The sequence below is a fragment of the Pelodiscus sinensis genome, chromosome 1, assembly GCF_049634645.1.
Source record: "Pelodiscus sinensis isolate JC-2024 chromosome 1, ASM4963464v1, whole genome shotgun sequence".
NCBI classification, from domain to species: domain Eukaryota; kingdom Metazoa; phylum Chordata; order Testudines; family Trionychidae; genus Pelodiscus; species Pelodiscus sinensis.
Window position 1 is genome coordinate 74,816,161 of NC_134711.1, and position 27,409 is coordinate 74,843,569.

Sequence of the window (27,409 nt, forward strand, 5' to 3'; positions counted from 1 at the left end):
TTAACAAATAATCACATGTTCAAATCTACAGCTATTTCAGTGCAGATAAGCTTTCATGTGAGGTTAAAAAATGCCCAGTTCATTTATAAGGATGTTTTATAGGAATGAAGCCCAGGGTGAAATAGCAAAGAAGTTAAATATACTGTCAATAATTCAGGTGAGATTCTTACTACCAGTGTTAAAAAATGCAAACATTGGTTGAATGCTTGCTACACATCTTGGATCTGGTCCAAAATCTACTGAAGTGAATGAGACTCTTCTCTGTGAGCTTGAACTAGGCCACTTCTGGTTTCTGGAAAAAATTTTGCTCTGTAGTAATGAATTTTTAATCTTTATTTTAGCCTGCAGAGTAACATATTAATAGTCATAAAGCCAGCAATCTCTGTTATATCCAATTTAATATGTCTGTCAGGCTATGTCTAGACTGCAAGCCTCTTTCGAAAGAGGCGCTTTCGAAAGTATCTTTCGAAAGAGCCTCTTTCGAAAGAGAGCGTCTAGACTGCACATTGAACTTTCGAAAAAGCGGCTTGCTTTTTCGAAAGAAAGCATCCAGTGTGTCTGGATGCTCTCTTTCGAAGAAGCCCTATTTACATTGAAGAACGCCTTCTTTCGAAAGAGGAACTTTCGAAAGAAGGCGTTCTTCCTCGTGAAATGAGGTTTACCGCCAACGAAAGAAAAGCCGCGTTCTTTCGATTTAATTTCGAAAGAACGCGGCTTGAGTCTGGACGCAGGTGAAGTTTTTTCGAAAAAAGGCTACTTTTTTCGAAAAAACCCCTGAGTCTGGACACAGCCTCAGTGATGGGTGCATTCTCAAAAGGTTTGTTGGTGGACAAAATGGATAAGAGCCCCAGAAAATGTATATATTTTTAAATTAAGAGAACTTTTGGACATCTTATGGGCAAAAAACAAACCAAAAAAACCTTGAAAGTTACATTTTGTATGTGGAAACAATCTGTCATGCAGGGAAATGAATAAAACGGGAATATGAAAGATTTATAAGCTTAGTTTAAATAAGTGCTAGAATGATCAATAGTACACAAATGCTTGGTATTAGAGACAGACCTGCCACTAAAAGCTTCTATATAAAAACTTCCCAATGTCACAGATTTTCTGGCCTTGACTTGGTATTGCTGCCATCATGCAAATGCAAACACCCCGTTGAAAACCCAGGAAGGTGCATCTGGTAATTCCTTCCTGTGGGGTACCCTCAATCTCTTCAACCCTCCCTCTGCAGAAATCTTTAAAAAAAAAAATTAATTTTTCTTAATAGTTGGCCTAGCAGTGCTAGGTACAAGCACACAGAATCTCCTGCCTTTTAGGACAGAGGAATCAGGTCATGGTTTTTAAAAAGTCATTTTTGTTAACAAAACAAAGAAAACATTTGGTGAAACATTACCTGGTTGCTAGGTGTTACAGAGCAACCAAAAAAAAAAAGATTAAAACGCAGAGAATTGCTTTCCTGAGATTCAGTTTGGAGAGTTACAGTGTAAGGAAGGTAGGTACATGTGCTCAACACAGAAAAGTCCACAAACCAAAAATAAAGGGACTAACCTGATCGCATCTGACTAAACATTCCCTGTTCTACTCACATATCTATTATTCCAAGATTTAGTCCTTCCTTGGGAATGGATGATGCTGAATCCTCTATGCCTGTTTTTCCTGGCTTAATTCATGTCTCCCAGACTCCACTTTAGTCAGACAAAGATGGATACAGGAAGATCACTGCTTCTAATTCAGAAGCTCACATTTTCAATTGACTCTCCTGGTACCTGCCAACTCACTTTCTGTTTCCATAGCATTACTGGAGACTCTCTAGGACCCACTGTCTATGGTTTTAACCCTTACAGGGAAGACATTTAGGATTAAGTTTCAAGAATTTACAACTGTGATGAAAAGACTTTAGCAGATTGAATAGCTGGAATGTCCACAAAAGGGTGTTATCCCTCCCATTCATCACAAACAGAGATGTCTATGGAGAAGATAGTACAAAAGATTAATGAATGCACTGAGCAATTAAAGAGAACACATAAATAATATTACCCTAATGCAGAGATGGGAATAAATCAATGGCAGTTCACCAGGGTTAATGCCTGGGGGGCCACTGTCACTATATTTACCTGCACCTCCACTAGTACAAGCAATTGCAGCTCCTATTGGCCAGGAATGGCAATCTGTGGCCAATGGGAGCTGTGATTCCCTTTTACCTGTGGAGACGCAGGTAAATATAGCAGTGTGGGGGCCCACCAGGGGCTAATTCTGGCAGATCAGATGCAGCCCATAGGTGGATATTTACCTATCCCTGCCCTAGCGGAGGAGAAACTGCACTTCATAGTATATAACAACTCCAGAAAGAAATTGCAATAAACGGTAAGGTATCTGGAAGAGCAGCAGAACAAAAATAAAATGAACAATTTGTGCATTATCATTTGAGTTGCCCATGACTTGATCCCACAACCTTCTCTAACATAGGGTTATCTGAAGTTTTAAATCTGGAATACGGATGTAACTACATTAAAATAGAATCCACTCACTGCTCATTAATTTCTCTTCTCTTGGCGCTCTCAGACCAGGAGCTGTTATACACTGATTCCACAACTTCACAGATAAGGAGAAAATCCTAATAACCACTCAGACAGAGGGGAAAGTGCATTTTAGTATTTCTCTCCAATTACATCCTTAAGTAAATCTTCTTTTATCTAGCAGTGTTAAAGGTTAGAAAGGCAATGTGGTTCAGACAGTCTGCAAATACCACAAAACAGAAGCTTTCTCTTGACAGAAGGAGATTGAGGTGTGAGAATATAAAAAAGTATTATACTCATAAAATAAAACCAATCACTCTGCCTCTCAGAAAATGAATGAATGCCAGCTTTATTCTATTTCATGTAAATTCTCTTGTTCCTACCCTGTTAACACAGAGGTAGATTCACTTGTCTAAATGTCTCTTGTCTATCATAATATCTTATTCTGAAATTTCTTGTTACACATCATTTATAGTGATATCATTGATTTCCTCAGTATTTAGTTGCAGCAATGGCCATTTTTACAATGCTATCTTTTTCCCTGTCCAGCTCAATTCAGGAATTTAATGTGTACAATGATAGCTTATGACTATTTTCTTGTCAATGATAGCTTTCTTGCAAATGATAGCTTATGACTATTTTCTCTTTATGCTTCTGTTACTTTTCTCACAATGGTGCCCAGCCTGATCAGGTTTGGTTTTATTTCTTTGGTACTTCTCATATGTCTCATATCACAGTTCTCTTAATATTCATCCATGGAATCTGCCTAAAACCCTAACTTTTAATTGTAGAGCCCTTCCGCCCCCCCCCCCCGCCCCCCCCACCCCGCCTCCCCATACACACATACTCTGCTAAAGAAGCTCTAAAAGGACCCTTTTTCATTTCCTTTGCAGGTTGCCATTAAAAATCTCCTAACTGCACAAATGTTTTTTTTCAAGGACAAGATGGTGCTTTCCAACACAATCAAAATTTCTTCCAAAATTGGTGATGGTTTTTGTCCTTCATTAATCAGTATACCTTTTAAGATCATTCCTTTACCCATATGTGGTGCAGTGAAGCCCTTCTTCACAAGATCAATGTGAAAAAGCCCCCTAGGCTTTTATCTGGAGCAGACTGCTTACAGCCTTTGTGATGACTTTCTAAGAAATCCAGTCTTAGTTCTTGTGCAGTTTTGAATGAAAAGATTATTGAATTCTATCTAGCATCACTGTAGCTGCTAGACTCCACAGAGTAAGGAGGGAGATGTAAAGCTGTGGTATACATGACTAGGGCATGACAGCCTCAAGGGTGGTACAGCAGCCTTTCTCTCTCTGCACTGAGGCACAATAAATGTGTGTTTCTCCTAAGTATCTTTACAACAAGCTGATACGTAATATCACAATTGAGCACAAACTGTACATGTATAAGCATGTATGTTTTTATATAGTTATAATGTAGCATAAAATTACTATTACTCAAGATGCTGGTTCACTGTGTTTTTTGTCACACACTTCCTATTGCAGACTTTTTCAAGTTTTTCTTTCTTTAACAAATCTGGAGCAGTTTATTTTTCCAGAATGGAAATCTATCCAAATGGATATCTTCAAAGATGAAATTATTCATTTCCTATCATTGTTTTCATTGAGGAGATACAACTTGACAGATTACCGCTTCCCACAGGAATGGGGACTCCAAAATTTGAATATATTTATATTGTTCATCTGTTTCTGTTTTAGAATAATATCACTCCGTACTAGAAAAAGAACTGATTCTAAGAGCACAATAGTCTAGGTCCTAAGCAAGGAGTGTTGCAGAATATCCCCTGCTGGGATTAATATTCATCTTCTGGCTAAGGTGTTCGTGTACATTCAAGTTCTTTAGAGTGTTGTAATATGGAGTATGATGTCTTCCAGGTCAGGCTCTATGCCATGCCACACAAGCCCCCAAGATCAAGAACCCAGTGTTAAAATAAAAGAACATTTGAATTTTATTAACTATATTTAGGTTCATATACCATGTCCATCACCAACATGTACCACCATTGCATACCAGAATATTATAATTAATATAATACTCAAAGTATAATTTAAATGTTCTCTGATGGCCATGGTTAAGTAGCAAACCACTAAAAGATGAAATTACTTACTGCATGCTTGATTGATAGAACTGATACTTGCCCTGGATAAAACATAAATATTGCAGAAAATAATCTGATATGACATTTCTGGCATTCTGCTATGACTTAAATTATAGACTGGTCAGTAAATGATCTTAAGCTGTTTAAGGTTTCATCAGCTGTCTGCAAGATTGATTTTCTTCAAAATTACTGTACTGAAAAGTTTTCTTTTGTTGTTGTACTGACTCAGATCTCAAACCACAATTTTAAGATCGGCTCTTATTTACAAAAATGCTTTGACATAGTGCATTTGTTCAGCCGAGGCAGCAATAAAGTATTATGGTATCATTTTGAAGAAGGTTGTTTGACAGAGTCTGTTTATTTATTTGAAGTAATGTGAGCTGCATTCAGAAAATGTCATATTTTGTTTCATGATTGTGTACATTTGCTCCCACGGCTCCCAGGCAAGCCCTGTAAGCAGAGAAGACATGGATTTAGACCTTATTTCCATGATCAGTGGAAGTGCTTTGACTCAGAACAGAGAAAAAAATAATCAGCCACACAGACACTCAGCAGGATCTTCAAGTAAGTTGTGGTTTCTTTCAATATGCACTTAAAATATGTTGATGGATCTGAATGTCGAACTGCATTCTCATAGAGACAGGATAGGATGCCAGCCATCGGAATTTCTTGTAACATGTATATTTGTTTCTTTTTTACCTGAAACTTTCCCTTTATGTTTTAGATATTTATATAGAAAAACTCTTAATCACATCAGAAAATTAACATTATTAGATTTTTGTCTTAGTTAATTGTAAGCTGTTATTCTCCTGTAAGCTATACCAAATCCTTTGATCACTCATTTCCTAAAAACTGATTTTGTCTAACTCTTTAATTATGAAATGAAAGTTTTGTACTTCTAAAGAACTGATTTTTTATTTCTTCCATAAATGTTAATTTAAAATATTTAAGGGAAAGTTAATTTATATAACCACCGAATGCCCAAATCACTGCGAATTTTGCCATGAATTCATTTATTAAATTGGGATGAAGGTAGTGATGATGGTTGCATTCTAATAACAAATGGTATTTTCAAAATTCTGAGGACAATTATCACAGTGTAAATAGCATAGAAACAAATAAGAAAATCAACACTGGAAATAAATGTTCTAATAATGATTAAAAATAATGAAAAGTTTAACTTTTAAGCTTCAAACTTTGATTTACATAGTAAAACTAAAAGAGGAAAATTCAGAAATCATCTGTTTTATAAATATATTGCATTCCATATGCTATGTATACTTTAGATGTAGATTTTGGAAAATGTGATTTTCAAGCATAAGTGAAAAAGACAGCATAGGAAGTGTAAAGGTATTACAAGATTTATGTAGATTGTGTATGCCATATTACTGTATAGCTAGTGGAGTTCATTGAGATTGTTCATATAATTGTAAAATAGGCTATTTCAACTAAAAGTAAAATAGTTCATTGGATATTTTGATCAGACTGTTAACACTGATATTAATATTTATTATTCTGTTTAATTGTAACTTGAACCAAAAATAATGTGGAAAGTCCATTAAACTGATGTCCTTAAAGAAGAAAAGTAGATATAAAAGCATAAGAGAAAATGTTTTATCTATATTTTGCTACTGTAATTTAAAAAAACAAACAAAGGGTGAAATGAAGATACAACTGGAATACAGTCAGTCACAGAATCCAGTAAGGGTTAAAAAAATGCCTCTAATTCAAATCAATTGCAAAAGTTCCACTTTATGAAAAGAAGTAAAATTGAACCCCTGTGTTCATAAGTAAGTGTAAAGTGATACAAAGTCCTGTAATGAACATTTAAATGAATTGTTCATAAACAAACACATGTATAATGAATGCATCTTAGGTATAATTCAATTACAAAATTAAATACAACTTATCTTGAACAATATATACATAAAAATCTTAAAAATATATAGCAATTGTGGCCTTGATTGTAATCCTAGCCCTATGTGACCACCCTGGAAAACATATGGGGAGGCTGTATTATCTTCATCGCAGATATGTAGTTTTTTCTCAAGTGGGGAATTGGGCATAAGGGGGAGAACAGACACCACAAGTCACTGCTCCCCTTCACAAACAAGTGGACAGGAAGCAACAAAACGCTGGCAGAGCCATGTTGTGGTTGACTGAGAAAGATGGGGATGGAGTATGCTGTGAGTGGTAATATGCCCCTTCCTCCACCACCCTCCTTGCATAACCCAGGAACTCATGGAAAATTGTGATTCATAGTGGTTTCTTATTTGTGTCTGGGATGTTGATTCCAGTTTAGACAAAAATACAAATGAAGAGTCTCTTTGCTTGTCCTCCGTTGGCCTTCATTCACACCCCTCCATTGTCTCGAGTGAGTACCATGTTCCATGGTCACATTTATTGTAACTAAATACTATATTTAAGAGAAAGAAACATATGGGGTCTTGGACTCAGAGAGGCAAAAAGCCTCTTATCTCTCTGAATTTGTCTTTCCTACCTTTTTCTGTACCCTTTCCCTCTCACTGGCTCTGAGGTCCTACTACACATCACATCTTTCCATCATGCTTCTGTGAGCCACCTTTCTCTTTCATTTATTTTCTTTCTCGTGTCCCTTCTTTCTTTCTTCTCCACACCATATTTATGTATTTCCCTTTCCTTCTCCTGTGTGTGGGAGAGAAGTAACTTGTGCTCCCATTATGCCTCTGTAGTAAGGCACAAAAAGATGTATCCCACTTTTAATTCTTACCTCTCCTATCTATATGCTAGTCTCTTCCTGAGTCCCTGATTAAGGAAAAAATCACTTCTCAGGCAAACAAGTTTACCTTAATCAGATGCCTAAATCCTGACACCAGGGGCAGATGAGAGTTTTGCGGGGCTCAGGGCAGCACAATTTCACGGGGCCTCCCTTTGGAGAAAAAATAGAAAAAAGGTGTCAAATGTGCAAATTGAAGGCTATTTTCATATTAAATGTGAATTGGGTAAATTTGACAGAAACTTAATTTAGTTGGATAATTTTTATTTTAATTATATTGTAAGTCATTCTTAAACAAAATTCTGCATTAATAATTAAAAAATTTCATTTGTATTTGTCTCCTCCCCCTCCTGCCTCTCTCTCTCTCTTTCTCTTCTCCTCCTCCTCTTGCATCACTCTCTCTTTCTCTTCTCCATAGTCCTCCCCCTCCTGCCTCTCACTTGCGGAGCCCAAACAGCTGTTTGGGCCTCATGCGGTGTCCCGGCTGAGCGGTGCAAACTCAACCAAGCGCCACGGCGGGAGGTGAAGGGGGGTGGGATGATGATGTACATGGCCAGAGGGCGGGACCTGGAGCCTCTGTCACTCTCTTTGCCTCCCATGCCCTGGCCATGTACATCACTGCCCCACCTCCCTTCACTTCCCGCCGTGGCACTCAGCTGAGTTCTGCACCGCTTAGTTGGGATGCCATGCGGGAGCAAGCGGCTCAAGAGTGGGGCCCGTTTGGGCCCTGCGTGGCGGCTCAGCGCGGGGCCTATTACAGCTCGGGCCTTGGGGCAGCCGCCCCACTGGCCCTGCCCTATATCTGCCATTGCCTGACACTTCAATATCTTCACTCTTTTCAGAATCTACTCTAGACTTATTGACTCCACTGCTAAACCTTTCTCCATTTCCTGGGAACTCCTCACCTAAATTACTTCTCTACATCAGTATATTGTGAAATTAGAATAATAGAATCCTCGAGCTGGAAGAGACCTCAGGAGGACCTCCATATTTGACCCTGTATCTTTAAAGACATCTATAAACTTATAACAGTATAAAAATGTTATTAAGAGTAATAAAATGCACAAAATGGCAAAGTCAAAGTTGCCATGGAAACATTAATTTTGAATATCTTGGGTTTTCCATGCTATACCAGATGAAGTACAGTAGCATCAGTGTTCTGGACCTATGAACGAGAGGCATTTCAAACATCTGCCTTTACTTCATTGATCTACTCTAGACAGTAGAAATACAGCACGCTCATTAATAAGTGAAGAATGTTGATGAATGATTGAGTTGTGTCTGACATCAAAATTACATTAAAGAATGACATTGAATTGGCTCTGATTGTAGTAAATTCCAAACATTCAATAAAATTGCTTAATAAAATATGCCTTTTTCCAGGGTTGAGGTTTTTTGTTTTTGACTGTATGGAGAACTTTTGACTGTATGGAGGTTTAGTAACAAGCCATTGGAAAGACATAAAAGATTCTGAAACTCAACATAACTGAGGAAAGAAATCTTTAAGGGATTATTTTAATTGTAACTGCTTAACAGCTCACTTGAAAATAGTCATAAAATTCACTCTTCATTCACAGTTTAAATGCTGTAAATTTGGAGAAAATATAGTATATTTGTCATATAGCATAAGTTCTTTTACCTTACCTTACATCCTTACATTAAATTGAACCCTGTCTTGCCTCTGGGATTACAACTATTGCCATCATAATTAAAAGTAAGGTGGATAACTTCAATAGGCTTATAGCTAAGTGAAATATCCGCATGTATGTTGGCATTCCATCAAACAGAGGCTGTGATGATAGAACAGACGAGTATACAAAATGTAAATGTGGGATGACCGGGAAATGTTCTGTGATTCTGACATGCTTGAAGTCTTGATAAACTTAATACCTAGTAGAATGGTATGGGCACCTAGAGAAAATCTGATAATTTTAAATATACTTTTATACTTCATTTTAATAATTACCTTTTTCGCTTTATGTCAGCTCTGTGTATTTAGGGTTATATTGTAATCTCAACTATAATCAACATTGAGATTTTACATATATGTACTTTTTTCCACTGTGACTTATGATATTGATAAATGTTAGTTTTATTCTTAATATTTAATATCAGCAATAATAAAAGTTGCATATTAGTATAGCTATTGTTCAGTTTATTAAAGTGTTCCTGAGGTACTATGTATGAGAAAACACAACACAATAGAACTCATTCACAGAAACTTTGAGAGATACAGAAAATATGATACAAATGAATTGTATCACTGGGCTATATTATAGCTACTTAAGAGACAGTGTGGTCTAATAAAGTAAGTATTGGAGTGGGACTCTGCCACTACCTTCTAGGTGACCTTGGGGAAGTCGCTTCCCCTCTCTACACCTCAATTTCTGTTCATGTTAAATGGGGATACTGACAAAATACGTAAAGTGTATTGATAGCTAATTATGAAAGCTTGATAGTATTATTTTGTTAACTGCCTAGAGCAGCATGTGAGAAAGGGAGCAAGTAAATATTAATTATGTTTTTCAAGCTCATTGATGAGTTGGCTCAACTGCCTGAAACCTCCATGTCAAGACAGGGATGAGTGTTCGCAGGGAGGATTGAGAAACTAGATTATTGGCTTTTAAAACACGTTTCATTATATATAAAAATATCACAAATAAATAGTTGCAATTTAAGGTCCCAATCCTGCAAACACTTAAACATCTGAATATATTTATGCATATGAGTATTCCTTCAGAGGTCAGTGAGAGTACTCATGTGCATAAACATTTATAGCACATGGGCTGAAGTAACAAAAATATTTAAAACTAGTTCTTTTGTTTATAAATTTCAAAAATTAGGCTACAATCCTTTAAATGCTCATTCAAGTCCTTAACATGAAAACAAGAAGACTCATACAGAACATTTAACACTTGCATGAATGTTTGCAGGACTGGGATTTAACCGACAAGAATATAATTAAAGATGTAATACCCCAAATCCTGTGAATCATAGAATCACAGAATGCTAGAACTGGAAGAGACCTTGAGAGGACATCAAATCCAATCCCCTGCTCTGATGGCAGGACCAAGTATTATATAGATCATTCCTGATAGGTGTCTGTCTAACATGCTCTTAAATGTCTCCAGTCTCCAATCTCCCTAGGCAGTTTATTCCAGTGTTTAACCATCCTGACATGAAGTTTTTCCTAATGTCCAACCTAAACCTCTCTTGATGCAATATAAACCCATTGCTTCTTGTCCTATCATCAGAAGTCAAGGAGAACAATTTTTCTCCTTCCTCCTTGTAACACCCTTTTTAGCTACTTGAAAACTGCTATGATGTCCCATCTCAGTCTTCACTTTTCTAAACTAAAAAACACAATTCTTTCAGTCTTCCCTCATAGGTCATGTTTTCTAGACCTTTAAACATTTGTGTTGCTCTTCTTTGGACCTTCTCCAATTTCTGCACTTCTTTCTTGAAATGTGGTACCCAGAACTGGATACAATATTCCAACTAAGGCATAATCATTGTAGAGCAGAGCAAAAGACCTACTTCTCATATCTTGCTTACAACAATCCTGTTAATGCATCCTAGAATCATGTTTTCTTTTTTTGCCACAGTGTCACAGTGACACTGCAACAGTGAGATTTTTTTCCTCGGCTTTGTTCTTTACATAAAATTCTAAATGTATGGTCTCATTTATGTTATAATATTGGATAAGAAAAGGTGTTTTAAAAAGTCTTTTATCAGTTTGAAAAAAAGGATTATTGCTGCTACTACAGCAGGAGTGGACAATAAAAAAACTGCAGTCCACAGGGTTAGTCCCTGGTGGGCCACCACAACTATGTTTACTGCACCTCAGCAGGTATTGGAGGATTGCAGCTCTGGTTGGCCGCGAATCACTGTTCGCGGCCAATGAAAGTGGCAGGAAGTGCCACGAACTGGGACACCACTTGTATTTGCCACGGACTGCAGTTTGCAGCCAACCACAACTGCGATCCTGATTCTTGAAGAGGCACAGGTAAACATTGTGGTGGAGGCCCACCAGGGACTATCCCTGTGGACTGGATCCAGCCCACAGGCCTGAATTTGCCCACTCCTGTACTACAGAATAAGTGTGAAATAATAATACAAGGAAATTGATCAAATTGGAAATTACAGTTAAAGTATTAAAAAGCCATTTTGAACTAGTTTTAAAAATGTGTATTTAAGGAAGATACAACATCTATTTTTTGAAATAACAGATACATTATAAATTGGGGTAAAATCCTCATCCTGCTCTAAAACTCCAATTGATTTCAAAATGTCCAGAATTTCACCCTCAGAGCTTTCTATTTAGTTTCTCCACTGATATTTTTCTATTTATGAAAAAAATTAAATGGTACAACTAAAGTTCAAAAGAACTGGTGAGTATAAATTCAATGTGGACATAAGAAATAACATTAAAAAGCAACTGCTGTTAAATTGTAGCATCTAGCTCATTGCTAAACTTGATGAATCTTAACTCATTCACAGAGCTTAAATTGATGTAAAACGCTTTGCTGCTAAGGATTTGTTCTGGTCACTTTCATTAAAATGTTGAATTCTTCTCTTCATGCTTTCTTATGCAGTATTTGCTGTTAAGCAATACAATATGGTAAGGACTTTAAAATGAATTATATACCCAGACAACATGTTAGGTATATCGATGAAAATCCTATGACGTCTTACCATACATCATTAAATTTCTAACATAACTTGTTTAACAAAGGTTTTATTCTAGATACCAAGAGTTTCATTCAAAGCATTTTACATATTGCATTACTTATCCAAACAGAGCATATGTAAACCTTGACATTTGTTAAAAGAACCAGGGATTTAACCAAAAAAGACCAGAACGAATCATTAGCAGAAAACAGATTAAACATCAGAGAAGTGACTGCTTGAAAATATGAACACTCTAACCAAACTCAAGAGATGCTTTCAGCACATATTTAAACAAAAATATTGTTTGGTGCATACAGGCACCTGAAAATTTCTTTGAGACTTCTTCACATAGCCAAAAACACATAGTGTTACTATAAACAAATCATTTTCAATAACAGCTTTACAGTGTTAGAAGTATGACTAGTATGAGTTAAGTAACTTTCTTACTTAAGATTTCTTCATAATTTTATTCCCACTTGGCTAAATGTTACAATTTAACACAGTGTATAATTATTCTATTTAATAGAATTGTTGTATTCTATTTAAATGGAATGCTAATCATAATTATTAATAAGGGTATTCTTGTGATTGCCAAACAAATGCCAATACAGTCCTGTTGTTTTGCTTTATAGTTTGTATTGTCATGTGTATTTGTTTAACAACAAAAATATCTGATCTGAAGCCCTCTAAAGTAAGGGGAGTCTTTCCATTGACTCTAGTGGCCTTTGGATAGGAACCAATAAATTTAATGTATTGAACACAAAATGAAGGTATAACTATAATTAATCATTTTTTTTATTTACCTAACCTTAGCAAACAATGAATATAAATGCCACCAACTATTTTGTCAGCTTAAATTCTCTTTTAAAATTCCTTGTTTATTCAGTCATATACTGATACATTGTCCACTCATTTCAGTGCAATATTTTTCAGTTTAGAGAAAAGAAGCTATTATCTGGTTCCCATCGTCACATAATAGAAACTTTTAGATATCATTGGTAAACTCAGCAGAAATAATTATAACTAATCTTGGAAAGATTGTAAATTATCATTTATATGTATGATCTGACATTGAAGAGGGGTACAAAGACAACAGCTGAAGACTCACAGAATAGTTTTGCAATTGATAAATGCCTGACCATGCAGTTCTTCTGTGATTAGCTCCATTGAGGTTAATGTTTGCTATAGCACCTTGAAAAATAGAATACACTATTCAAATGTATGTATTATTTAGTAGGGATCTTTAAAGGCTTTATCTCCGGTAGCTCCAATTGGTCATCTTCCTCTAGCTCACCATTCTTGTTTTGTCCCTGTTTCCTCTCCCTTCACCTCCCACAATACAACCAACATAGTTATTACAGCATTACGTTGTGTCTAGATAATTCCTAGTTCTGCAATGGAGCCCTGCATTTTGTTTTTCTTTATTTTTCTTCCCCACAAGTTGTTTCTACATTCATCTCCAGGAAGGACTGGAATAAAATTTGGGTACTTTTCTTAGTAGGCTAACTCCTTCATTGACTACCCAGACTGTCTCTTTGGCATTGATCACACAATCCCAGGGGCCAGTCTTTCAGTTATGATTAATGTATAAATTAGTAGTAATGTTCTGTGTGTATAGGCAGCTCCGTCAGTCTAGAATAGATATAGAAAAGAATAGCCTTTACTGTATTATGCCAGTCTGACTTGAATCTGTGTTCAAGGGACAACCTTTAGGTATGATAAGGTTGTTTAATCTCCCTATCCATTCAGTCTTTAGACCCTCTTCTAGGACTGCTGGTAGTAGTAGTAGTAATAATAATAATGATGATAATAATGCCTATTTTTTACCTAGCGTTTTTCATTGATTGAGCTCAAAGGGCTTCACAAAGGTCAGGATCATTATTCAATTTTACAGACTGGGTAAACTGAGGCACATAGTGGTTAAATGTCTTGGTGTATCGTTATCTTATGGCTTCCCTAAACTCTTGGGATTTTATATTAGTTTGGCTAATCTTTCCCTTCAGATTTAGTTTTGGTTTTTTTTAGCCACAAAAGAGCAACTCTTTGCACCCTGTATATGGACCTTGTCATTTATGAAGGCACAGGGTGGATAATCAGAGAGCCACAACTAGCACCCTTCCAGATCCCTCTCTGTGCTTCACTGAATATAATATCAGTGAATCTGGTCATGTAGGATTTTCTGGAAACCTGCAAAACCATCAAAAGACTGAGGGAGTTTAGTACTACTCTGTACTATTGTATAACTGTGTAGACTTTTTGAAGTCCGTCATTCTTCCCACAAATGTAAATCATAGATTGTTGTAATACAACATTTTGTCAACACAGTTTACAAACTCTAAAAATGATTAAATTCATATTTACAAAAATATAATAGTCTATTAAAATCAGAAATGCTTTTGGGGATTTGGGCACATGTACAATTTTTGTTGGAGTACAACATGGTTCCTTTCTGTCCAAATGAAAAGATATAGTTCAATAATTTTGTAAAACTTTAACAATGATCTTGTAGCAAATTGCACCAAACTGGAAGAAATTCTTACATTATCATTTCAGAATAATACTTCACAGTAAGGGAAATATAGTACTCTCCCTTCTAATGAATTATGTACATTTATATGTGGAAAAATAGAAAATTCTACGTGCAAATATTTCTGGAGCCCTTTGACTAGAAATCAAATTTAAATAATATAGACATTCATAAGCAGCCAGTGCTACTAGTAGGGTGTGATTAATTTCAGGTTTTACTCCATTTAATGTTGTCCCTTTTGGGTGAACTTCCAGAACCATTTTGGTATGTTTTTTCCCTCCCTCCCCTACCCCCCAATAAAAGGAATGTGAAGTGACGAAGGCCAAAAAGAGAAAGATGTATAGTAAAAATATTTTTTTAAATAGTGTCTTCATCTTCATCCATTGGTGGTGCTACAGATTATAAGAGAAATGCTGTAGGAAGACTATCACATACATACAATAGCCCCCAATTTTTTTCAGTCTAAGTTTCTACCAATGACTTCCTCTTTTTCACAAATAAATAAATAAAGCATGTTCCCTATTCTTAATTCTTAGTGTCTTTTTAGTAACAGTATTTTCCAACTTCAGAGACTCCCTTTCGGTTGAGAGAGAAACATCCTAACACTATTGTTTTATTAGCTTAATTTGAAATGTCACCAAAGAAACTATTGAATTCCCCACTCTACTGCTGTCAGCTTGGAGTATCTTCTTTGAGTAATTTATGTCTCTAATTAAAGAATACCCTGAAAGTTCACAATGAACATCCATTAATGATTAAATACCGTAATTCCTTGCTACCGAATAAAGGTCCTGTATATCCAAGTAACGCCTTCTAAAAATTTGCTACCATTATTATCATTGATAAAATGACCTAGTGTATTTGGGGCCATAGCCACATCTGCTCTAAGTAGTATCAGAAAATAATTGCGATGAAAAATTAAATAGGCTACATATGTGTAGATTGGCTAAGCCACTACTAAAATGAGGGACACACTAAAAATACTTGAAGAGTAAAAATATCAAGAAAAGAGAAACATGGCTTTCCATAGGGGGAGAGAAACAATGGGATAAAATTACAAAAGGGAAATGTTGAGACAGTGAGATATTGTTACTCTATAGAATATGCTCTAAGGGGAAGTAATGAGAGTGCCATTGCTTGGGACTTAAAATGTGTAAAATAGACTACACATATATCACAGGGTCTACTCATGTTTTGGCTAAGCTGCTAGGCCTTTTTCATTTCTAATCTTTGTGATTAGCTTAAATGCAGCTAATTAAAAGTATTGAAAACAATTTACCTGAAATGGATAAATTAGAACAGGTTCTGTAACTGGCAAGAAAGACACCTGTACAATTCTATTATGCTTACTTAACTTCATAGCTTGGTAATAAAGACCTTAGACAACTGCATTATTTTTGGTATTTTCCTCTCTAAGGATTTACTACACAATGTAAGATGTGCTGAGCAGAATATTAGAGAATTTTAGACAGACAGACATTTCTTTGAAGTGTTGATTTTCTTAAAATAAAATTACATCTATATTGGCACACTTGATATATTACTCTCTTGACTAAGGAGAAACTACTCATCTTGTCTTAAGCTGCTTGTTTGGTGATACCAGTAGTTTCATTACTGAGGGCATGTTTACACTAGAAAATTATTCTGAAATAACTAAATTTGAAATAATAACTCCATAAAATAACAAAATCGAAATAGTGTGTCCCCTCTATGGAGAAGCCTCAAAATTAGTCTGGGTCAGACTCCGTTATTGTGGACCCACTACTTCAACTTAGAGCAACAGGAAATACTGGGGGGAGTAATTGCTTCGAATTACTCTGGGAAGTAGAATAGTGATAGAAATGTAGCCGTGTTTTGTCCTGCATTTTGCTTCTGGGAAGTAGTTATTTTGAAATAGCAGCAGCGAAGCATCCACGCAAACGCTATTTCGAAATAACTATTTTGAAAAAAGCATTATTCTCCAAGAAGTACAGATTTTGAAATAACCAACTTATTATTTTGAACTAACAGGCTTGGTAGTGTGGATGCTTCACTTACTGTTTTGAAATAAGGGGAGTTATTTTGTAATAATTCCCTAGTGTAGACCAGGGCTTAGGTATTTGATAGATGTTACTGACTATATAATGATTTGCTAGGATTTCAAATTTTGGGGGTGCAATGTCTTTATATATATTCTTTTGGGACAAATTCTACTTCATCAGAGCTAATGGCAAATTTTCCCTTAATTCAGTTAGGGAAAATCTGACTCATTGTATTTGTATTGATGTATTAAAATAGTAATCAAATGAAAAGATAAACCTGTAAACTTGCTTTTGTGTATGATTATAAATCATCTTTAATTATAAAAATGTCTTGTTTCTCTAATGTATCTTGTGCATAGTCTCTAAAATAATTTCAAAATATGAAGTAGGGAAACGTGAAGTAGGGAAATTTTGAAGAATTATTTATATTGCCTGTGTCTAGTAATTTTGCAGTTTCTTCCAAATACTGTACTATATTCACACTGATAAAAGCTTATTTTAAAACTTGAAATTTCTTTGAAGGAAAAACATATAAGACATAAGCTATGCAAACATATAAACAATCAAATTAGATAATTAGATGAAAGAATTTTTACTTTATTGCATTAAAAGTAATTTACTTTGAACTGGTCACATATTTCATGTCATTTGTTTGGTCATATAGCAAAAGACCTATCTGCTTCAGAAAGAACACACCCGCGTCCATTTTGTAAAGAGAGGATATCGTTTCGAGACCATCCAGTCCAGCTCAGTGGGGGATGGGGAAGTGGCAAGAAAAAGGCAAAAAAAATTTGAAGAATTAGTTGAAACTTCAACATGTAAAATATATGGAGAACTGTTTCTTTTCAAGAGGTCTGTGATTGTCATTTATTTTAGGATTCTCTCTCTCTCTCTCTCTCTCTCTCTCTCTCTCATATATATATATATATATAGTTACCAATTGGATAAAAAGTTTCAGAGTACTGTTAGATTCATTTTACCGTGTGTTTTGCAAGTTTTTTGTTTTCTTTTTGTTTTCTGGTGACTATATTCTATACATATCTTATTTTGTATTTCTAGTTGCTTATGTGTTTATGTGGTATGGAATATAGACTCTGTTAACTTCTGTTACTATAATGTGATTTACTTATAACAACTAGTTTAGATGTATAAATTCAATAATGAGTCATGATTATTATTGAGGATGTATGTTAAAACCTTAAGTACTGATTTCTTGTAGTAGAATAATAATACATATCGGCTACGTCTACACTGGCATGATTTTCCGGAAATGCTTTTAACGGAAAAGTTTTCCGTTAAAAGCATTTTCAGAAAAGCACGTCTAGATTGGCAGGATGCTTTTCCGGAAAAGCACTTTTTGCGGAAAAGCGTCCGTGGCCAATCTAGACGCGCTTTTCCACAAAAAAGCCCCGATTGCCATTTTCGCGATCGGGGCTTTTTTGCAGAAAACATTACTATGCTGTCTACACTGGCCCTTTTGCGCAAAAGTCTTTTGGAAAAAGACTTTTGCCCAAACAGGAGCAGCATAGTTTTTCCGGAAAAGCACTGATGATTTTACAGTAGATCGTCAGTGCTTTTCCAGAAATTCAAGCGGCCAGTGTAGACAGCTGGCAAGTTTTTCCGGAAAAGCAGATGATTTTCCAGAAAAACTTTCCAATCTAGACACAGCCATCATGTTTATGCTTCTGAACTGTGTTGTGAAGTCTAATGGCCAAAAATGGCATCCTGACAAAAGTATACTTGTATGTATTATTGAAGAACCTGTGGAAATTCATAGAGCAATAGAAGATTATAAAACACTAGTATCTGTTTCTAGCAATATGAGATATGTATATGAATTCTAATGCTAAATTATGTTAGCACTGTTCTGTTGTGATGCTATGGCAAACTGCTAATGTTTTATATTTTCAAGGATTTCTAACATTTTTTCCAGTGGAAAATTTAATTTACCACCCTGACATTTTCTCCTGGGGTAATGTAATATTACTTCTCTAAGTCAATGGTAGGCAGTCTCTATTTGTATAATTAGTTAGTCTCGTTCACACTAATGGGTACATACATCAAAGCTGTGTGATGCAGTTTTAATGAAGGAAGCCTGAGAAATAATGTGTTTGCCTTTAGCATACTTAAAATGGGTGCATAACTCTTATTGGTTTTAATTATCTCTATGTTCATCCATAGACAGGGAGAAAAGGCTGTTTGCTTTGTATTCCAGTTTTTAAACTGTTTCTGATCAAAGAGTGGAAACTGATAATTGGATATAAAAAAGCAAGTATTTGGTGTTTCCTCATCTGTTTGCTTTTGTCTCATCCTTTCTTGCGAAGCCTTAATTTCTACAAACAGATACTGAGGTGAGACCACAGTTAATAAAGAAAACATAAATTATTATGTTATTGTTTTTGGAACACGGTGTAACTTCCATATGACATTGCTATCTGAAGTATCCATCATGTTGTTATTTTTAACATCCGCAAGTTAATATGGATTGGAAATACTTAACTTTATCATCTTTTGGGACATGTCTATACAGCAGGGCTAAAGCCAAAATAAGCTATGCAACTTGAGCTATTTCAATTGCGTAGCTTAAGTTGAAATAGTTTATTTCAGCGTTTGGCACTGCCTACACAGCAGGAAGTCCGAGAAAGAACACTCTTCCTTCCAACTTCCCTTACTCATAAAATGAGAGTTACGGGAGTCAGAGTAAGAAGTCCTCCAGCTCAATTTTATTTTGACATTATGTGGAAATAACTGCTTGTAGTGTAGATGTGGACTGTGTTATTTCAGAATAAAGTCAGTTATTCCAAAATAATATTGCTATGTAGATATTCCCTTACTGTCAACATTCCATAGGAAAGCTACATTAATATTGATGTTTAAGGACTTTTACTATTCCTATGCAAAGCTTTGGGTCATGGAGCTGATCTCTTCCTATTTAGTTGCCTTGCTATTTAAAGGAACAAAAATGTTGTTCTCTAATTCAAATCTACATGCTAATTTTTGTCATTGAAATTGTAAGACAAATTAATTGCTGCTTACTTCCCAGAGTTCTCTGTTCATAATGAAGGCTAATGTGACACAATGCTGGAAAGTAACTGGTGAGCCAGCACTTTGATCACTTAGAAACCAGTCAGTTCCCCTGGAAAAGGCTGACTGGAGATATGCAGCTAATTAGTTGGTCAGGGCAGGAGGGCTGATGAACCTATTAGTCATAAGCTGAAGGGCATGTCAGAAGGAACAAGAAGGGAGATCCTGGATTAACTGTGTCCCCGTATGCATTGAGACCTCAAGAAATGGAGACAGTTCCTCCTTCACTGTGTGAGACTGTATTAGTGATGGGAATACAACTGAATTCACACGTAGCTGCTACTTACTGGATAAATCTGAGAGATTTCTGGAGCAACCAAGAAAGGACATGGAGCATGTTCCATTACCTTATTCAGTTACCTTATTCATGATTAACAGAATTTTATTGATGAAACTGCCTGTGCAGTAAGCTACTATTCATCGTAAACAAGGATGTAACATGCCTGTATGTGATGTACAGTATGCAGTTCTTTTATATGTATGCAGAAAGTGGTACTTACCTGATCAGTTATCTGTTTTAGATAATTACTGCTAATTTGAAGATCAAAATGTGCCACTGGATGCCATGTAGATACCAAATTTGAAAACTATGACTACCATTATATAATCAAGAATGCAGGAACAACTTTCATCACTAAAATAGTATGGTTTTCAGTATCTGCAGCTGTACAGTCATCAAGTAGTTGTCTGACTATATGTTTAGTGTGTATCAGCTAAAACAAAGGTCCAAATGTAACATCTAGCAATAGATAGTGATCTGACTCACCCCCATGAATGTATCTGATGGTAATCTGCACCTCCTGCGCATGTAAGAGTGGCTAGAAATAAAAGAGATTTTTATCCCAAACTTCATGTGATATAGAGGGGAACTGTTCCTACTTTCATCAGAGCAGCACTGCAAATTTTGAAAAGTTAAGAACCATCTCCAAGCATGAATAAAAAGAAAGCTCTTTATGCCAACTGATTTAGCATCCTCAGTTAAGACTTGAACTATGTGATAAGAAAGGGTAGTTTTGTCTTAACTGCTCCACAACATAATGTATGGGCAAGAACTTCGCAATGACAGAATTTTGTAGCCTTCTTATTTGTTACAGTATTATATTTTGTCAGCTATTCCACAAATTAGCATGTTGTGGTATAGTTTAAATAGTATATCCATCCAAAAGTCAAGAATGAACTACGCTAAAATATGCTGCAGCCTTTACTACATCATTCACTATTACATTGTATTATCAGAGTTTACAATTTGCTTTTTTCAAAGAGCTCTATCATCTGATGATTAGAACATCAAAGGTGCCCTACATCTGGTCAAATATGGGCAAAGGGATCTGATCCAACTCCCACTAAAGGAATGAAAAGATTTCCATTGATTTCAGTTGGAGTTGAATCACTCTCTTAAACTGCATACATTTTATGGTGGATGGTGCACAACTTTGTAATGTCTGATATGAATAAGTACAAATGTCTGCCCTGGGATGAAGATAGACATCAGGATCCGCAGATGCACAGGGCTCCTATCCCAAGAAGCACAGCTGCTAACAGAGAGGGGAACATAGTTCATCATTTCTAGGAGCCAGCTGTCCATGCTGGCAGTTCCTCCTGGTATTGCTCCCAGCCCAGCTGCCAGTGAGGTTGTATGATCCCAGACAGGAGACAACATGGCTCAGGGTGGGGCTGGCAATACAGGTGCACTCCCACCTTTGGAACTAATCTCTGGCAGCAGTATCTTTTGTAAGTAGAGCCATGTGGATCTACGTATCCCAATGTCTATCTTCAGATATCTGCATCTTCAGGTAGAATTTGTATGCACGCAGAGCTCTACATATGGCAGCATATTTATGAGATATACCATCTTTTCCACTATTAATTGGGACCCAGTTCTTTACAACAGTGGTTTCCAAGAGGTGGGCTGAGGATGCCTGGGCATCACCTCCATTTGAAAGTTTTTAGAGGTCCATACCTGGAGGAAAAAAAGTTGAAAACCACTGTTTTATATCACAAAGGTGTCAGATGCTTCTTCCTGTATGCATCAGAAAATATGTCCTAGTTAAGAACATGTTCAGAGTATTTTCAAGGAAAATTTTCCCCAGGCACCAGTTATCTTTTCTGAAGTCAGAGCAGGAGTGTGTTGGTTGAGAAAATGCTGACAGAGACTAATTCTGACCCTGGATACTGAAAACTTTCCTCTTCCGATTGGTGACTTAGCAAACCCAGATCAACAAAAATCCCAGGGCAGAGTCTGCTGGAAGTTCTGCTGCCCATATTGGTCACCAGCACTCTTGACAACAGTCTATCGATATTTCCATGTAAGGCTTTTTTCTCTCTTTATGTTCTGTTAATAAGGAAGAAAAAATTAATGTGAATATCCATTTACGAATTCCTCTAGTAAATATATTGAATACATTCTCAGAAACTTTGAAGTAGGAATAAGATCCTCTGAAAAAGGGTGCTTTTTCCGGAGGATCGGGGCCAGTGTAGACGCTCTTTTCCGGCTTTTCTAAAAGCCAGAAAAAAGTGGCGGACATTTTTATTTAAATGCTGCGGGGGATATTTAAATCCCCCGCGCATTTCCCTATTGCGATTTCAAAAATTACCATGCCCCTTCCGGAAAAGGGGCCAATGTAGACGAGCCCACAGAGATTTGTTAATAATCGACCTCTTTGAGGTTTTTTTGTGCATTCTCCTCTGATCCAAAAACTGAACTCTTTGCCTATCTAGCTTAACAGCTACTTTGGTTTCCTTCAACACCATAATATCTGAGCTCATAAAATGATCATTTTAACCATTTGTTTATTTAGAAAGTTCTAACGGGTTTACAGCTAGTTCAATATTGTTAATCACTGCATGCTCAAATGGAGAGACTATATCCAGAATTGAGCATTATTATTCAGACTATGTCTACACTTAACATATATTTTGAAATAAACTCTTCCAGAAGAAATACTCTGAAATAGCTGACTTCGAAATAGCACGTCTACACTACGGGGAAGCCTCAAAATTAGGCAGAGGCAGGCTTCTCTAATGTGAATGTGCTACCTTCATTTAGGAGGCACTGGGGGAGTAATTAGTCTGACTGGCCCTAGTGAGGGGCTATTTCAAAAAAGCGGAAGTGGAGTTTCCGCATTACAGCTATTTCGAAATAGCTATTTTGGAATAGGCGTTATTCTTGTGGAATGAGGTTTACAGAAGCCGGAATAAGCCGTCCATTATTTTGAAATTATTTCAAAATAATGGAATTGCTTTGTAGGTTCTTGCATTGTTACTTCAGAATAACGGTCATTATTCTGAAATAATGCTGGTGTGAAGAAAAACCCTTAGATAACGGCATGTCAGTGATGCTCAAATAATCTGTACTTAAATGACTAAGTATCATAATTATATGCCTCTTGGTCTTTGTACAATAATTTCCGCTTAGATAGTAGACAATTATTAAATAGTAACATTATTTGAACCAAAAGCTGTTCTTCAAAATGCTATCTTCTTTTAACTGATCACATTCAACAAAGTACTGCTGTATTTACAGAATATATTTTAATTTGTACAAAGAAAAATATTCTACAAATTTCTTTTCATGTAGCATTACTGTTGCATTTTACCTTAATAGAGCATTTTTTATGGACCTGTCACTTAAAGGTGGATCTTCTGTATGATGCTTTCAAAGATGCTCCCATAATTAGGATCCAGATCAGTCCACAAATACACAGAAGCATAACTACCATTTGATTGCCTAGTGCACAAATTACAGGCATTGCAAAGAATGTAGTTGATTAACAACCCTTTGATTTCAGTGTCACAGCATAGTAAGGCACAAATGGAAATGTGTATTTATGGAGATACATTCTTTCCTTGATGAATGCCAAAGCTACTCCTATTAACTGTAATGGGAGCCAGGTTGTACTAGAAGGCGATGCCTTAAAGTGACATCATGTAATGAGAAAAATCCTTATGAAAACTCATTTTTATTGGAAGTCCCCAATAATACAGAAAATAACTGAACTATATTATGCACAATTAAGCTGCCAAATTTCCAATCTTCGTTGGAAACAAAGTTGTTTGTACTAACTTGTACTAGTATAAAAATCTTACTCCAGCAATCTTCATCCCCTGCTTTGTTAGTTACCTTCATAAGTGGTGGGGGGATGGGACAGATTATCCACATTTAATCTTTTTGAAGACTTGTGAAAAAAATGTTATTCATGCTAGATGAGGGGGTTATAACCCTGGTAACACAAGGAGCCAGGTTAAGCACTGATTTACAGCTTCTTCAGGCCTAAAAATTGATAGTGGAACCCATAGCAAATAATTAACTATTGCAGCACTATCTGGAGTTTGCAGAATAAGTTAGATGAGACTGGGATACTCGAGGGAATTGGCCACAACTCTGGGTAAAATAGAAAAGGAAAAATTGTCTATTTCACACAAAAAATGGCTTTTTTTGGTAAGAAATTGAGGCGGAAAAACCTTCAGATTAACAGGTTTGCAACATATCCCTCTTTTCCAGACACAACACTAGCTGTGTGGGTCTTATAGTAGTTCCTCACCCTGTCCCCAACTGCCCTATCTATACCTTGTGCAGGGGGAAGCTGATCACAACTTGTAGCCACACTGCCAACACTTCTTACACCGCAGGAGACTCAGGCTACATCTAGACTACCTGCAGCTTCCTAAAGAAGCTGTGCAAATTTGCATATCTTCTGATCCCTTTTTTCGGAAGAGTTCTTTTCGGGAAAAAAAGCAGTCTAGATGGGGTTTTTCACATGAAAACCCCTTTTTCGAAAAAAAACCCTTATTCCTCAAAAAATGAGGTTTACAGGATTCTTTCAGAAAAGAGGGTTTTCGTGAAAAAACACCCCCATCTAGACTGTTTTTTTTAACTCTTCTAAAAAAGGGATGAGAAGAATTTGCACCTAATTTGCATATCTTCTTTCAGAAGCCACAGGTAGTCTAGACGTGCCCTCAGGGTGCAGCTCTACAGCAAAGTTATTTCAAAATAATGAGCATTATTTTGAAATAACTCTGCGAGTGTCTGCACAGCAATAGTGTTATTTTGGAATAACGGGAGGCTTATTCCAACTTCTGTAAACCTCATTCTACGAAGAATAACGCCTATTCTGAAATAGCAGAAGTGGAGCATTTACGCAGCTCCTATTCCAAAATAACTATTTCGAAATAGCTCCTGACCAAGCCATTCTAACTTATTCTTCCCCGGTGCCTCCTGGGGCTCTTAATCAAAATAGCACATCTGCATTAGAGAACCCTGCCTCACAATAATTTTGATGCTTCCCTGTAGTGCAGATGTGCTTATTTTGAAATAAGCTATGTGGGTATGTCTACATTGCATTCCTCCTTCCAGAAAGGAATGCAAATGCAGACAAACAATTGCAAATGAAGCGTGGATTTGAATTTTCTGCACTTAATTTGCATAATGGCAGCCGGCCGCTTTTCCAAAATAGCGTATTTCAAGAAAAAAAACAGGGTTATTTCGAAAAGAAACCCTTCCTTCAAAATTACCCTTAAACCTCATTTTTTAAGGAGTAAAGGTTATCTTGAAGGAAGGGTTTCTTTTTTAAATAACCCTGTTTTTTTTCTCTAAATCAGTGGTCTCCAACCTTTACACACCCAAGATCACTTTTTAAGTCTCAGAACAGATGAAGATCTACTGCTCCGCCCCTTCCTTGAAGCCCCGCCTACATTACATGAGGAAATCTAATGTAAATGCACTGCGCAGGTGCGCAGTTCAGAGAGGGCTCAAGAGCTACTCTTGGAGCCCCTGAGATCTACGATCTACTGATTGGTAACCATGGCTCTAAATACACTATTTCGGAAAAGCGGCCATCTGACATTATGCAAATGAAGCATGGGAAATTCAAATCCTTGCTTAATTTGCAATTTCATTTGTCTGTATTTGAATTCCTCTCTCCAAAGAGGAATGCAGTGTAGACATACCCTTTCAGAATAACTATTCTGGATTAGTTTATTCCAAAATAAATGTGCCATGTAGACACAACCTCATGGAGGTGCAGAGGGCCTAGTACCTGCAAGTTGGGAGACTTTTCTCTATAAATACTGAAGAGCTCCTTGCTTTTCAGCCAACCTTGAAACTGTCTTCGAATTGCCAGCAACTTAACAGAGACACTGAGTAATCAGCTTTAATCCCCAAGTTTTTTTATGGGGATTTGAAACTGACACGAGTAAAATTGTGAAGAAGCATGGATGGGTTACTTGTATAAAAGTATACAAATGGCTGTCCCGTGCTCCAACCGATTAAATCTTTTTTTTTTCTCCCTAAGATTTTTGGCTTATTGGTTGTTTTGGACCTTGAGAATTTTAATTTGGTTTCCTGTATTTTTTTTAAAGCATCAACATTTACTTTGCCTGCACCCGCATACATAAGAAAGCCCATAATCATTGATCAGACAGTTGCCTGGTGCTGAAGTGCAGTGGTCTTTTCAGTGTTTAGGGGCAAGCACATAAATTTTGTACCGGAGCTGATAATTGTTCATGGCAATCTTACAAGGGCATTCGGTTTTCTAATAGTTGTGTAAGTTTTTTATTCTTCTTTGACGTGGAAGTTTTATTTGTTTTTAAACAATCTTGAAACTTAACGCGCCTTTTTGTGTTAATGTATTTGATTGCTGTAACTCATTATGTTGCACCATAAATACCTGTAAGACGCACCACGCAGCTAGTTAAGACTTTAAATCAGCGCGTCTGGTATTTCTCTGTATAAAACAACGTTGGAAGGAAGGTTGCCGCTATGTAGCCATGGCTTTGTTAATGAAATAAGCGCTAAGAAATGAAAAGGGTAACTCCCGTATTCGGGTATTGCTGTTAATTGTCTACAGCTGTGTGTCACGATTTTTGAGAGCATTAAAAGAAAAAGGTTGATTCAGGCTGCTGGAGATAAGGTATTTTCCTGAAGGTTGACTTTAACAATATAATACCTGTCACTTAAACGGCACAGGTGTTCTGCCATCATCGTTTGCAACAGAGTCGCGAGACTTCCCATTTGAAAAACACAGGACTAACATGAATTCTTTCTCTGCCCTGTGTAATGAGCTCTTTGTATTTCACCTAATTTAATTCAGTTCTTGGGCAATTTTCTTTTAAAAACAATTTTCTTAATGTGGGAAAAGAAGAATGCCTGCCGCAGAAAGCAAATACTATTAAGCTGATGGTGGAAGTGGAGGCAGTCCAAGAAAATTAAACAGGCTCAACTAAATAGTGATTTCTAAAGACTTTTTTCCCCTCCTCACAAATACTTTCTTATTAAGTTCGAACCTCTGTGAAGAAGTGGACTGATGAACTTGAATGAACTTTTTACTGCTAAAGCGATGTTAGTTCACTGCAGCTCCTTAAAATAAGAAGGGCACCTCTATTTTTAAAACGCCATTAAAAATGAGTGATCAATCGATTTCCCTTCTCTAAAAGTAGAAATTTCATCCTCTATTTTGGGCCAATTCCTATTGACTCGCGTTATTTTTTGTCTGAGAATAGCCCTCGCACCCAACAGTTGTTACGTGTGGCTCCTACTCAGGTTGATACCATTTTCATTAATCATTTTATTTGTTTCTATTGCGGACCCTAGATATTTAAAGGCCGATTGAGTTTAGTTAGGTTACTGGACAGTCTCGCTGTGTTTAAAGTCAGTCTCTGTTAGTAGTGTATTTTCCTTTTTTGGCGTTTCAGAGCCCAAGTGGCTATCAAGGATGCTAT

At 36.4% G+C, this 27,409-nt stretch overlaps 1 protein-coding gene across 4 annotated transcripts in view; it reads left to right on the top strand.

Moving 5' to 3' along the window:
- Positions 1-21,983, top strand: part of LRRIQ1 (leucine rich repeats and IQ motif containing 1) — a 172,978-nt gene extending 150,995 nt beyond the window's left edge. For all 4 annotated transcript variants that reach the window (XM_014568997.3, XM_075932613.1, XM_075932608.1 and 1 more), the window contains 2 exons: positions 5,079-5,199; positions 17,274-21,983. In XM_014568997.3, the coding sequence (XP_014424483.2) occupies positions 5,079-5,199; positions 17,274-17,404 (252 nt within the window). In that variant the 3' untranslated portion in view covers positions 17,405-21,983. The remainder of the gene's footprint in view (positions 1-5,078; positions 5,200-17,273) is intronic.
- Positions 21,984-27,409: the final 5,426 nt, after the last annotated feature.